Source organism: Hyperoodon ampullatus, assembly GCF_949752795.1.
Source record: "Hyperoodon ampullatus genome assembly, chromosome: 5".
NCBI lineage: Eukaryota > Metazoa > Chordata > Mammalia > Artiodactyla > Ziphiidae > Hyperoodon > Hyperoodon ampullatus.
In genome coordinates this window covers 86,684,087-86,698,961 of record NC_136918.1, presented here as the reverse complement: position 1 = coordinate 86,698,961, position 14,875 = coordinate 86,684,087, and the positions used below count along the sequence as shown (strand labels likewise).

Genomic DNA, 14,875 nt, shown 5'->3' with positions numbered 1-14,875 from the left:
CTATGATTATCCTCATTTTAAGACAGGGAAACTGACACTTGGAGAGGTTAAGTAACTGGCCAAAGGTACTGAGTGAGCAAAGGAAGCCGAGACTCAAAGCCAGGTGGGCCTGACTCCCAAGACCACTGCTGTGGCCACTGTGCAAGACTGTCATGTGGACAGTGAGTATGTGGAGGAAGCTGCTGGGAAAAGAAGAGAGAGCAGATACAAAAAAGAACCAAAGAAAGGATCATGACCGCGATGACAACACGGTCGGACTTAAGCCTCGGGTGCTGCCCCAACCCCTGGCCTGGCTGTTCAGCTCTTCCTGAACCGCCTGCAACTTGTATTTCTTCAAGTTTCCCTTTTCCCCAGGGTAACTTGATTGCCTCAGATGCTGGGCTGTGAAACCAGAGGAGTCCTCATTAGAAAAGTCTATACATCACTCTAGCCTTACTATCCCTTTCGTGGGTGCCTCAAAATGGTTACCAAATATTGATTATGTATCTAATTGCCTGACAGCATCATAAAACAGGACCTGGACCATAAAAGACAGCTGACTGAGGGGAGGGGTAAGTTGTCAGCTAACTGAAAGTAAACAAGAATTCAGAATGCCGACCTTCTGGATGTGCTTTCCAGCATCCTTCTCACTTCTTACAATAAACACAGCCCAGCATTGCTCCCACATCAGCAAATTCTGAGGTCTGTCTCCTTTTAAGGTGATCTACTGAGTTGTCACAGGAGATTCTCTCTGCTCTTGTCAGAGACATAAATAAAAGACAGTTCAAACTGGCCTACCACTCGGAGCTTTCTACTTGCCTGGGGTATTTTTCTTTTTAGCTGTTACAAGGAAACCTTCTCTCCAATGCAGATGGGAAAAGAGAACTCATCTGATAGCATAAAAAAGTCACCTCTAAAACTCAAATGTCATTAAATGACCAGGCAGTCTCGTGCACACATTACATGCAGTATAAACAATTACGAACTGAATGTTTTGGCCTTCTGAGTTAACTCCTAGTTAAGTCCTGGCACAGGCATATCTTTATCTGTTTTAAGTTTCACTGAGCAGGACTCCCGCTGCATCCTCTTATGGGATTCCCCTAGCTGGAAGATCCACCTGGAAGGAAGGAGATCCAGTATTATTTGCATCATGAGTTTAGCAAACATGAAGTACAGGAAGAGTAAAAAATCAAAATTGTGTATGCCTACAAGGTTAGAGTTGCTCAAAGAAGGGGGAAAAGGGGTCAACTAGGTTGAATTTATTTGCAACACTATCCTCACTGGCCCACCGAATGCATGATCCTAATGTATTGGGGCAAAAAAAGCCTTCTGTATCCTAATATAAGTTGCACTGTGACACAAAGGCCTGAACATTGAAAAAATAACAGAAAGTAAGAATCTTAACATCTTTACCTTGTTCATTGTTTCCTCCATTAAGCAGGAGTTCATCATTTTGCCTTTTCAATTCTGTTATATACTTAAAGGCTTGGTCCAGGATCATATTCTTGCTCTGCCAAAGAAAATCAACCATTTAAAAGTTTCACTGAAGGGTAAGAACTTGCCAGAAGAAAGTTAAAGCTTTGGTTTTATCACATATATGTGATACGTATCTTGTCAAAATTTAAAACTGCCACCATATTCAAAACTTCTACTGTTCCTCTTTCATTTAGTAAGTATTTATTGAGGCTCTGTTCTAGGCACTGGGGATGTAATAAACAAAAGGGACAAAGTTCCTGACCTTGAGGAATATTATTTATTTATGAGGAACTATTATATATTAATATCTATTTATATTTATAAATAAAATCAGGTGGTGATAAATATTATGAAGAAAAATCAAGTAGGGTACTTCACTCTCTGTTAATCTAGTCACCTCCCTTGCCCGGTCCAGGTTTGAGTTTAGATGCATCTTTCTCTAGGACTCTTCCCTGGGCCTCTCTGTTCTAGCACTCTATATTTTCTTGGCTAGACGGTAGGTATTATTCCCCTCTTACTATGATATCTACTGATATCTACTGTGTGCTTTATTATTCCAGATCACAGAAAAGCATAATGGATGGGAGCACAGATTCCCCCACTTAGCATTTCTGTAACTTGGGAAAGTTACTTAGTCTTTCTAAACCTCAGTTTTTCATTTGTAAAATGGGGCTAATAAAAGTACGTACCTTGAAGGGTGTGGTAAGGATTAAAGTCTTTAATATATAGAGAGCAATGTAACACTCTGAGAACACAGTTAGTGGGGTATAGAAAGTGCTTAATAATTGCTAGCTTCTTGTAGCTACTGTGTGTCAGGTCCTATTTTAAGTACTTCAAATGCATTATTTCTTGGACTCATTAGAAGAACTATATTGTTATTCCTTATTTGTTCAGCTTTATTGAGGTATAACTGACAAAATTGTAAGATATTAAAAAAATAATAGTAAAGTAGGGTAAGGAGGGGGCCAGAGAGATGGCAGAGGTTACTCTGTGCTGTGGACTGAATGTGTGTGTCCCCCTACAATTCATGTTGAAGCCCCAATCCCTGATGTGATGGTATTTGAAGGTGGGGCTTTTGGGAGGTAATTAGGTCATGAGGGTAGATCCCTCATGGATGAGATCACTGCCCTTAGAAGAAAAGACATGAGAGAGGTGATCATTCTCTCTGTCATGTGAGGACACAACCAAGAAGAAAGCCCACATCAGGAACCGAACCCGATGACACCTTGATCTTGGACTTTCAGCCTCCAAAACTGTGAGAAATACATTTTTGTTATTTAAGCCACCCAGTCTATGGTAATTTTCTTATAGCAACCCAAACTGACCAAGACATTCTGCTACAATCTATTTCACATAGGGAGGTTGGGGAAGGCCTCTCTGTAAGGTGATATTTAAGCAAAAATCTGAAGGGAGTACAAGAAATTATGCCCTGTGGATATGTGGAGGAAGAAGGCTCAGGTATCAGGATCATCAAGGACAAAGGTCCTCAGGCGGGGCTGAGTTTGGCATGTTGGAGGAATAGTAAGGAAGTGAGTGAGACTAGAGTCAAGTATATTGGGAATAGTAAGAGGAGAGAGGCCAGAGAGAGCCTTCAAGACCATGGAAAGATTTTAGATTTTAATGTTATTCTTTACTCTGTCAACCACAACTACAAACTATTCTAAATAGTAGGTTGAGATAACAGTGTCACTTGATTGAGTTTTGGCGTCATGCTCCCAATATATTCCATTCCTAAGCTTTCTCAAAAAGATCGTATTTTACGTCAAAGTTCCTGTATTCTTTACTTAAATTTTTAAAATTGAAAATATAATATATGCATATGGCAAAAAAATGTAAATAATATGAAGAGATATATAATGAAAAGTACATTCCTTTTGACTTTAGCCCTCCAAACCCCTTTCTGGAGTCAACAACTGTAAGTTACTTGTGTATCTTTCCAGAAATATTCTATGCCAATACATATATATATGTATATATATATAAACATATATATATATATAAATCTTTTTTTAAAAACCCAGATAGAAGGATACTATAAACAGTATGTTATATGGATGCAACTAGAGATTATCATACTAATTGAAGTAAGTCAAAAAGAGAAAGACAAATACCATATGGTATCACTTATATGTGGAATCTAAAATACAGCACAAATGAACCTATCCATGAAACAGAAACAGACTCACAGACATAGAGATCAGACTTGTGGTTGCCAAGGGGGAGACGGGGAGGGAGAGGGATGGACTGGGAGTTTGGGGTTGGTAGATGCAAACTATTACATTTAGAATGGATAAACAATAAGGTCCTATTGTACAGCACAGGGAACTATATCCAATCTCCTGGGATAAACCATAATGGAAAAGAATATTTAAAAAAAAAAGAATGTATATATGTGTATAACTGAGTCACTTTGCTATACAGCAGAGATTGTCACAACATTGTAAGTCAACTGTACTTCAACAAAAAAAATTTAAGTATGTTACATTATTTTGTTTTAATTTTCAAAAATATATTTTGGGGGCTTCCCTGGTGGTGTGTGGTTAAGAATCCGCCTGCCAATGCAGGGAAATGGGTTCAATCCCTGGTCGGGGAAGATCCTATGTGCCGTGGAGCAACTAAGCCCGTGCACCACAACTACTGAGCCTGTGCTCTAGAGTCCACGTGCCACAACTACTGAAGCCCGCATGCCTAGAGCCCCTGCTCCACAACGAGAAGCCACCGCAGTGAGAAGCCTGCGCACCGCAACAAAGAGTAGCCACCGTTTGCCGCAACTAGAGAAAGCCCACGTGCAGCAACAAAGACCCAGTGCAGCCAAAAATAAAATTAATTAATTTAAAAAATATATTTATATATCTTGGATGGTATGGTCATTTTATGGATCTTCGAATCCTTGAGCATGGTATATCTTTCCATCTGTTTGTGTTGTCTTTAATTTCCTCCATCAGTGTCTTATAATTTTCCAAGTACAGGTCTTTTACCTCCTCAGTTAGATTTATTCCTAGGTATTTTATTCTTTTTGATACGACTGTAAATGGGATTGTTTTCTTAATTTCTTTTTCAGATAGTTTGCTGTTAGTGTATAGAAACGTAACAGATTTCTGTATATTAATTTGTATCCTGCAACTTTACTAAATTCATTAATGAGTTCTAGTAGTTTCCTGGTGGCATCATTAGGATTTTCTATGAAGCGTACCATGTCTTCTGCAAACAGTGACAGTTTTACTTCGTCCTTTCCAATTTGGATTCTTTCTATTTGCTTTTCTTATCCGATTTCTGTGGCTAGCACTTCCAGTACTATGATGAGTAAAAGTGGCAAGAGTGGGCATTCTTGTCTTCTTAGAGGAAATACTTTCAGCTTCTTACCATTGAATATGATGGTAGCTGTGGGCTGTCATATATGGCTTTATTATGCTGAGGTATGTTTTCTCTAAACCCACTTTGTTGAGAGTTTTTATCTTAAGTGGATGTTGAATTTTGTCAAAAGCTTTTTCTGCATCTATTGAGATGATTATATGATTTTTATTCTTCAATTTGTTAATATAGTGTAACACACTGATTGCTCTGCAGATAGTGAACCATCCTTGTATCCCAGGGATAAATCCTTCTTGATCATTGTTTATGATCCTTTTAATGCACTGTTGAATTCAACTTGCTAACATTTTGTTGAGGATTTTTGCATCTATGTTCATCAGTGATACTGGCCTGTAATTTTTGTGCTCATGGATTGGAAGGACTAATACTGTTAAAATGAGCATACTACCCAAGGCAGTCTACAGATTCAATGCAATCCCTATCAAAATACCAATGGCTTTTTTCACAGAACTAGAACAAATAATTTTAATATTTGTATGGAAACACAAAAGACCCCAAATAACCAGAACAATCTTGAAAAAGAACAAAGCTGGAGGTATCATGCGTGATTTCAAATTATACTACAAAGCTACAGTAATCAAAACAGTATGGTACTGGGACTTTCCTGGTGGTCCAGTGGTTAAGACTCTGTGCTTCCAATGCAGGGGATGTGGGTTCGATCCCTGATCGGGGAACTAAGATCCCACATGCCGTGCGGTGTGGCAAAAAAACCCTAAATAAACAAACAAACAGTATGGTACTGTCATAAAAACAGACACATAGAGCAATGAAATAGAATAGACAGCCCAGAAATAAACCTATGCACTTATGGCCAATTAATCTATGACAAAGGAGGCAAGGATACTTTGGGGAAAAAGACAATCTCTTCATTAGGTGGTGCTGGGAAAACTGGACAGCTACATGTAAGAAAATGAAATTAAAACATTTTCTCAGACCATATACAAAAATAAACTCAAAATGGATTAAAGACCTAAATGTAAGACTGAAAACCATAAAACTCCTAAAAGAAAATATAGGCAGAACAGTCTGACATAAATTGTAGCAATATTTTTTTGGATCTGTCTCCTCAGGCAAGGGAAACAATAGCAAAAATAAACAAAAGGGACTACATCAAACAAAAACTAAGACAGTGTCTTTTCATAAAGCAAAAGTTGAGACAAAGGCAGAACCTGATAATGCCCACCTACTGCACAGTGAATGAAACTATCAACAAAACAAAAAGGCTGCCTACTGAATGGGAGAAGATATTTGCAAATGATATATCCAATAAGGAGTTAATATCCAAATATACAAAGAACTCATACAACTAAATATCAAAAACCAAACAACCCAATTAAAAAATGGGCAGAGGATCTGAATAGACATTTTTCCAAAGAGGAAATGTAGATGGCCAACAGGCACATGAAAAGATGCTCAACATCATTATCATAAGGGAAATGCAAATCAAAACTACAATGAGATATCACCTCCCGCCTTTCAGAATGTCTGTTATCAAAAAGACAACAGGGACTTCCCTGGTAGTCCAGTGGGTAAAACTCCGTGCTCCCAGTGCAGGGGCCTGGGTTCGATCCCTGGTTGGGGAACTAGATCCTGCGTGCATGCCACAACTAAGAGTATGCATGCCACAACTAAAGGTCACGCATGCCACAACGAAGATCCCGTGTACCAAAACTAAGACCTGGAGCAACCAAATAAATAAATTAATAAATTAAAAAAACAGAAAAAACAAACAAACAGAACCCAAAAACAACAAATAAGAAGTGTTGGCAAGGATGTGAAGAAAAGGGAAACTTCATGTCTTGTTGGTGAAAATGTAAATTGGTGCAGTCACTATGGAAAACAGTATGGAGGCTCCTCAAAAAATTAAACATAGAATGACCATACAATCAAGTAATTCCACTCCTGGATATTTATCCAAAGAAAACAAAAACACTAATTCCTAAAGATATATGCATCCCTATGTTCATCGCAGCATTATTTACAATAGCCAAGATATGGAAACAACCTAAGTCCTCATCAATAGATGAATGGATAAATAAGATGTGATATGTGTGTGTATATATCTATGTCTATGCTATACTTTCTAAAGGCTGTATTTATTTTGTTTACCAGTCTATTACTGATAAATACTTAAGCTATGAAAGAGGAATTTCTTTTTTTATTCTTCAGCTTTTAAAAATGTTACAGTGAATGTTTAAGTTCTACTCAGTATTTATACTATTAAATATCTCCAGTACTTTATCTGATAGCTCTCTTCATGTAGGAGTCGGTGATTTAGGGCTTTGGTTCAGCAAGTTACAATTTTGGGTCCCTTAGGCTGGGTCCCATCAGAAATCCAGTATAACCCAGGAAACACTGTACTTTAGAGAAAGAAACTAAGATAGTGTCCTTTCTTAAAGCAAATGTCGAGACAAAGGCAGAACCTGATAATGCCCACCTACTGCTTCTCTACTGCAGATGGGGGTGGGGACATGTGGCAATAGTTAAGAAAATCTAAATCTATTCAGCTTCTGGAGACCAAATACTGACTTCCATTGCACATTCTAGGACACCAAGAAAGAGAAATGATTATGGTTTCCTTTCAGAGAAACCTGTAGGAATAGAAGCCAAGGGGAGGAACATTTTATGGGGCAAACACCAGTGCTTAGTGAGCAGCTACTATACATTGATATGTGGAGAAAGAAAAACAATCAAAAGACATAGTACCTGCCCTTAAGTTTGCCTGTGTGTTAAGGAAACAGAAAGTATCTTTTTAAAAAGACTAAAAAACACATTTATGCAAGACTAGGTACCATCTTGTAGGGGAGAATGGAAAGAAACTGAATTGTAAGACCTTGCTGAGGGAGACAGTGTTGTGAAGTGAACACATTGATCTGGCCCTCCCCACCAAAAGCCTGGGATGGTTTGGGACTGGGAAGCTCCAGCTACCCCAGAAGGTGGGGTGAGGCATGGGTTAAAACTGAGGGGACTGATAGATTCTTCTTTTGCAGTAATAAGAACCACACACACTCACACACACACACACACACACACACACACACACATCCTATGCAGCTGGATGACTTCCCCTCTTCCCCAACCACAGGAGACAAGTTTATTTTCTGTGAAATTTGAACCAGAAGATTTCAGCCTCAAGGATACTTACTTGGCACAGAAGTGGACAAGATGAGGCTCCTAAACGAAAACAGGGAGGTAAAGTAAAATCCTGCCTTCTAAAGCATGAGACTCTCCAGCACCCCTTCCCCATCCCAGCCCTCAGAAAAATGGCAATGAGCCTTATAGTTCTTTTCCCACCATTCCCACTCCTAGGTAGGGTGCTGAAGGCTCCTTCTCTGGAAAATAAAAATTAATAGCTAACCCCAAAAGAAGAAATCTACAAATACTGATATTGTTTAGTTCAGCAACAATAACAACAACATCAGCTCACTAGCCAATCACCAGGCAGTTAGGACCACCAAACCACAAGCCTGTTCAATCAGCTTTTTAATGTCTCATTCTCAAATATGAAAAAAACAGCTAAGTATCATTAAACATTTAAGGAATGTCTCCAAAAAGAAAGACAAAACATCAAAACAGAGGAGGGGAAAAGGAAATCAGAAGAAACAAAGACAATATAGAAAATAGAAGAAACATTAAAAAAAACCAAAACCCTATATAATATTCTCAAAGCTGAGATGATATTATATCCATAAAAAAATGTATGAAAGGAACAAAGAGAATAAGAAAAAAAGACTTGGAAATTAAAAATATAAGAGCTGAAATTAAAAACAGAAGAGTTGAAAGAAACCAACTAATTGAGATTGAAAAGGAAGGGCAGAGGGTTCCAGAAGTAAAAAGGTTCAGAAGGTTCAAAGGAAAAATTGGGAAAATGGAAATTATGTGGCAATTTGACCATATAGAAACTGTAGTAAGAGACTGCCGGAGGTGTGGAAAGAATTAAAGATAGGCAGGTATATAGAAAATTGAGCAAATGAAAAACAATGAGGCAATTATTAACTCTAAAAAACCATTAATGGCAGGGAACAAAAATAATCATTCTGAGCACAGAAACAACTTAGGGAATTATATGATCACAAGCAATTGGTGAAAGTATGAGTGGATTTCTTACCTGTTTCAGCGCAGGGGAGCATGGGATCAGCTCTCCTATTCTGTTTATCCCAGCATTGATTTTCTTCTTTCTATGCCTCTCCACTAGATAGAGGAAAAATTCATTTATCAAACCTTACAGTACTACTGCCAAAGTGTCTCATTCTCCCTGGGTAAAGAAATTTTAGGTAAAGAAATACCTAAGAAAGTCTTATCAAATAGTATCTACTGAATACAAATAACTACAATAAGATTTCTAAGAATGTCATATTCTAGGTTTAATGTTATGGAAATCAATATAAGCCATACCATTTATTAGGATTTAAAATAACGGAATCTATAATAATTAAATTCAAATTATAAACACAAAGTGCTAATACTACATTACTCTTAGGCCATTATTATATTTCAAGTAATTATTAGAGATTTTAATGATAACTAAATTACAAGAACCCACTAGCTATGTTACTAGAAAGCTGCTTCTTTATAGCAAATGGGCAAATTAGACCTTTTTAGACAGATTAAAGAACTTTAACACACCTTTTAGGCTGACTAGAAGGCATTTTTGGAATAGAAATGGCTATTAGTTGTGACTTAAAATAGACAAGAAAAGGCAGTGGTTTATTTTTTTCTGTGGGGTCTGTGCTGTTCACTTTGGCCCATCTAAGAAGCTGAACAACTGACAACTTCTCAATTAACTGAGAAATGTTCCAGGCTTACGTGCTACAACTTTAAAAGTTGTATGAAAGGGGCAAGAAGATACAAGCGATGATTTAAATAGTTTTTCTATAAGACACTGTAAATAGAAAAATCAGTCTACTTTCTGTTAGTTTTCTAAAACCTTCCTTTTAACAAAGGACTTCAGCGCTTCTAAGAGGATGATCTTTCAGATATAGCATAAGTAGGTCTTGTTTTTCAAAATATATACTTTTTGCTTCATAATCTAGCAGTAAGAACATCCTTTAAATGACGTCCATTTACTCTCTCTTAATAAATTACTATCAGGACATATTTATGGTCCCGTATGACATCTGATTCTAATAAAAAGATTTAGCTCATATGGCCAAAAAAATTAGATTTATTGATGTGGCCAAAAAAAAAAAAAAAACCCACAAAGCAATAAACTATAGCTCACCTTTTTTCTGAATTCTCTAACAATAGTATTTGCTGTTATCTAAGAGCATATTTTTTAATGTGTGTAGATAAAACAACAAGAACAACAACATTAAGGCTCTATCCACAGCGATAAAAGGGAATTTAAAGGTAGTAAACTCCCATTCTGGGGAACAGCAATGTCCTACCAGTGTTCAACACATCTTTCCATAGATAAAGTTTTCCGAAGGGTCCTTTCCTTAGGGAAGGGAAGAGATTATTTATAGAGTAATAGAAATTGAGTCTAAAATATATATTTTTAGATCTGACTGTAGTCCCTGATGGAAAATAAAATGTTAAAAATGTACCAAATTGTCAACGTATGCACAATTACTTCTATAAATGTTTACCTGGCTGTGGCCTATAATTTTGATGTTTGAGATAAAAATCAAATATTTTTTTCTACATTTCTTCTTATAATTGAGAACTCCACAGCTTAATTTAAGACTGTTCACATTTCAAGCACCTTTAAGATCTACAGCCTGCTCCCCATTTCTTCCCTACTGTAGGCAGCTAGCCCACTCTAGAATTTCTGCAGAGGTACATACTCTTCACTCTATTCAGGAAGAGTATATCTGGAATTCCTCAGTGGGTGAAATCACTTAAAACACTAGCTCCAGGGGTATATTAATCCTTAAATTATTTAATAGGCTGTGAATTAGAAAGTGATAAGCCATCTTCATGAGACTTAGGGAGTATTTTGTCAACTAAAAACAATATAAAACAAATTATTTTATATAAAATAAGTAAGATACAAGGGTATATTGTACAACACAGGGAATACAGTCAATATTTTATAATAACTATAAATGGAATATAACCTTTAAAAGTTTGAATCACTATGTCGTACACCTGTAATGTATATAACATTGCACAAGTATACTTCAACATAAAAAATGCAAAAAAAAAAAAAATAACCCAAACAATAAAGGAACACTTTCCTAAAATGTAATTAATAATGATTCTGTGCTTATAACATAAAAACACAATCAACTGCAGTATAATTTCATTTTGAATACAAAAAATGCTAACAAATAAAACTTAAATTGCTGTTTCTACCTGCATTGTGTGTCTCCCGATTTTTCTTTCTGAAACAAAAAGTACAGATGAAAGGAACATGAAAATAATAGGAAAACATTTTACTTTATATTTTGAGAACTATAAAAATTAATTTTATGAATTTGTATTTGTTGTATCAATGAGAAGCCATTTGAAGGAAAATTTTCTTAATAATATATTATGGTATAAAAACCTAACTGCAGATACATCAATATAAACTTAGAATTCACAATTTCTCAAAGTAACTACAATTCTCCATTTTTCCATACCCAGAAGTCATTGGTTGGGAAGTAAGTCAATCATTGAAAATCTTACCTATTTGAAAAATGTACTTAAGGGGCTAGTCAGCTCTCTAAGTGATGTGCCAAGTACAGCTGCCCCTTGAACAACAGGGGTTTGAACTACACGGATCCACTTATACTTGTATTTTCTTCAACAGTAAATACTACAGTACCACAGGATCCGCAGTTGGTTGAATCCATGGATATGGAACCGTGGATATGGAGAACTGTGAATAGGAGGTCTGGCTATACCCCTAGCTACACGCTGTTCAAGGGTCAACTGTTGGTGATTTTTTTTTTATAAATTTATTTTATTTTTATTTATTTATTTTTGTCTGCATTGGGTCTTCATTGCTGCACGTGGGCTTTTTCTAGTTGCGGTGAGCGGGGGCTACTCTTTGTTGCAGTGCAGGGGCTTCTCATTGCAGTGGCTTCTCTTGTTGCGGAGCACGGGCTCTAGGCATGCGGGCTTCAGTAGTTGCGGCTCGCAGGCTCAGCAGTTGTGGCTCACAGGCTCTAGAGCGCAGGCTCAGTAGTTGTGGCGTACGGGCTTAGTTGCTCTGGGGCATATGGGATCTTCCCAGACCAGGGCTTGAACCCATGTCCCCTGCATTGGCAGGTGGATTCTTAACCACTACACCACCAGGCAAGTCCCTGTAGGTGATTTCTGATGTTTGCTCTGGCACCTGGCCAGGGGTAGGGATGAGTATGTACAGAAAACAAGCAATGGTACAGAAGAACCTTGTAATCCCCAGAGAGGGAAGTGTGGTAGTCACTAGCACTCATGCACTAACAACTGGCATCTGAGCCATCTTTTGCATTTATGTACCTTAGGTTATCCAAACTCTTACATTTTCTTAAAAGCGAATCTACTAAAAACACCAATTTTCCCTTTTATGTACAATTACTCAATACATAAGAATTCTCTAATAGCTATTTGGTAAGGAAAGAAAATAATGATTTTAATATTTAATAATGGAAGCATTGGCCATGCAATTCTAAGCAGAAGCATTGCCCAAAATGCTAGAAATTTTGAAGGAGGTATTATACAAAGAACCAGAACTAATACTGTACTAATGTGCATATTGGCATTAATGGTTTGTAATGTCACAAAATGTCGGCTCAAACTGACTGCAGCCTAAGTGAACTTAGTGTCCACCACAAAGACTAATATTGAATGCAAGTAAAAATTTCAGGAGAAACTAAACATTTAGCATAGATTAGGTATTATACTATTTTAACTAGTGATAGTCATTTTATTTCTTACACTGCTAGTAGAATTTAAAGGACAGGTAAATTTTAATTATGTACCCCTTTCAGTAAATCTATTTATATTTATCCACACCTATTTTTGAAGAGTAATGGTTTTCTAGGCATCCAAATGAAAGTTCCCTAAAGGACTACTATTTAGCAAAGTGGGGACTAATTCTGCCTCTTATCTGCCAAACTGTATTATTTTTGGATTGTGTCTTCATACCTGTGCTGCTTTTTTGTAGGAGTCTCATTCTCTGTCATTTCTGGCATGGTTACAGTGATAGGAACCTACAAGGCATGGAAAGACATGTCAGAAAGTCTAAAGGCATTCTAGTATCTTGGAGAAACTGATTAATAGCAATTTGGTTTGAATACCAAGATGCTGAGAAATAAAAGTGACATCATGAAAAAGCACTGGATTAGGTGTTGTAGATAAGTATAAGAAGATAGGACAAAAATTATTATAACCAGCAGGTGGAGAACATGGTAAATGTCAAATGTGAGGTATAGCCAGAAAGTGCTTGAGAAGATTGGAGGAGAGAAAGGTCATTATAGGTCTGGAAATCAAGAAAAGCCTAACGGGGGTGTAGATTTGAGCAAGACCTGAAAAGACAGGTAAAACACACTTGTTGGGAGAGAACGTTCTTTGTTCATGATACTGTTTGCTCATGACACAAAATTTAAAACAATGGTCCTCCTCTCTGAACGCAGAAAAAACAAAAGTGACAAGTACACAAATATATAATATTCCATACATGGAAGCAAGCATTCATTCATTTATTCATTCACTCATTTGCCAGGCTTCTTTCATTTCAAACTGCTAGAAGTCTTACACATTACCACTTGAGAATCATTAAAATCTGAGTTTGAGTATGAAAATTCTATTTATATTTAAAATATCGTGATACTAAATAATATATGTACAATATGGAAATATACACCTATGCCAAAAAAGCCTGAAAGCAAATACATTAAAATATTAATCACAGTTATATAAGGCCAGGAATATTATAGGTGACTTCTTTCTCTTTTCTGATTTTTAAGAATTTTGTAATGACAACTTTAATGCTTTTAAATCCCAGGGATTGACAACTTTTCAGAGGAGGTCTGTCAAGTTGGGATACCTGTTCTGATACACTGGAGGAGGTTGCAAGAGCAGTTTCCTATTTTCTCTTTAAGAAAAAAAGAAGGCAGCAAGTAAGGAACTGAAGTCAGCGTGAGTTTAAAAATCTGGTTCTGTCATTTCCTAGCTGTGAGGTCCTGGGCAAGTTATGTAACGTCTTGGAACCTCTCAGATGCTTCATCTCAAAAGTGGATCATGATCACAGTATCTAGATTATTGGGCTGTTTCAAGAAAGGAATGATGAAATAATGCAGGGAGAGGACAACAGCATGGTGCCTAGCTGTAGTAAGAATTTAATCAACATTAGCCATGGATATTAATGAGGTATTTCAGGTTAAGCCTTTAGCTCTAGAAAGGAGGGGGAAGGGTCCTGGGAAAGAAGAAGTAGATGCAGACAAGGTGCTGACAGAAAAGTACTAACTGAAGCAGCCTGAGGAGAAATGTGTGCTCTAGACCCATTTCCAGCAGCTTATTCCACCTTCTCCCTAACATTTATGAAGGTCCAGATCAGCCTAAAAAACAAGTTCACATTAGATAACCACAGAATGACAATGTGGGATACGTGAGTAAATAAATCAATCCCTGTCACCTTTCTCACTCAAGGGCTTGCAGAATTTCTTCACTTTTGATTCCTGGCTTCCAACGCCTCCCGTTTCTGATCCAAATCTATCATCTTCTGCCAGAAGATGGTCTATAAGTTGTGTTTTCTTCTTACTACACAAGAGAAAAATCAGTGAATGTTTATAGGTTTCCATTAGCAGCGTGGAAAACAAGGACTAGCAACTTAGAGCAGGCAGGCAGATTTTCCATGGCATACAAATGATCCTGAATTCTCCCCACCTCTCAAAAGTTAATAAACCTGGTTGCTTTCAAAAGTCACTTCCCCGTGGGTTATGAGTGCTCCACCCTGCACAAAGATGGTAGCACAGCAGCCATTGGACAGTCTCCAGAAGGTGATTCTCCCCTTTCTCATGCATGCTCAGTTTTCCTTGCCCTCCGCTGTCCTCAATTCTAAAATTATCTTTCCTTCAATCTCCTACTTCCCCATTCTCTCTTGTGCGAATGACTGAAAACTTACTCAAGGACCTACCAC

At 37.2% G+C, this 14,875-nt stretch overlaps 1 protein-coding gene across 1 annotated transcript in view; it reads right to left on the bottom strand.

Moving 5' to 3' along the window:
* USF3 (upstream transcription factor family member 3) overlaps nt 1–14,875 on the bottom strand; it is a gene marked incomplete at its 3' end in the record, with an annotated part of 45,875 nt that overhangs the window by 7,745 nt on the left and 23,255 nt on the right. Inside the window, exons 2-6 of the mRNA XM_079704402.1 lie at nt 14,372–14,496; nt 12,883–12,947; nt 11,125–11,153; nt 8,936–9,018; nt 1,393–1,489 (exon numbers count right to left, since the gene is read on the bottom strand). Of these exons, the coding sequence (XP_079560528.1) occupies nt 1,393–1,489; nt 8,936–9,018; nt 11,125–11,153; nt 12,883–12,929 (256 nt within the window). The 5' untranslated portion in view covers nt 12,930–12,947; nt 14,372–14,496. The remainder of the gene's footprint in view (nt 1–1,392; nt 1,490–8,935; nt 9,019–11,124; nt 11,154–12,882; nt 12,948–14,371; nt 14,497–14,875) is intronic.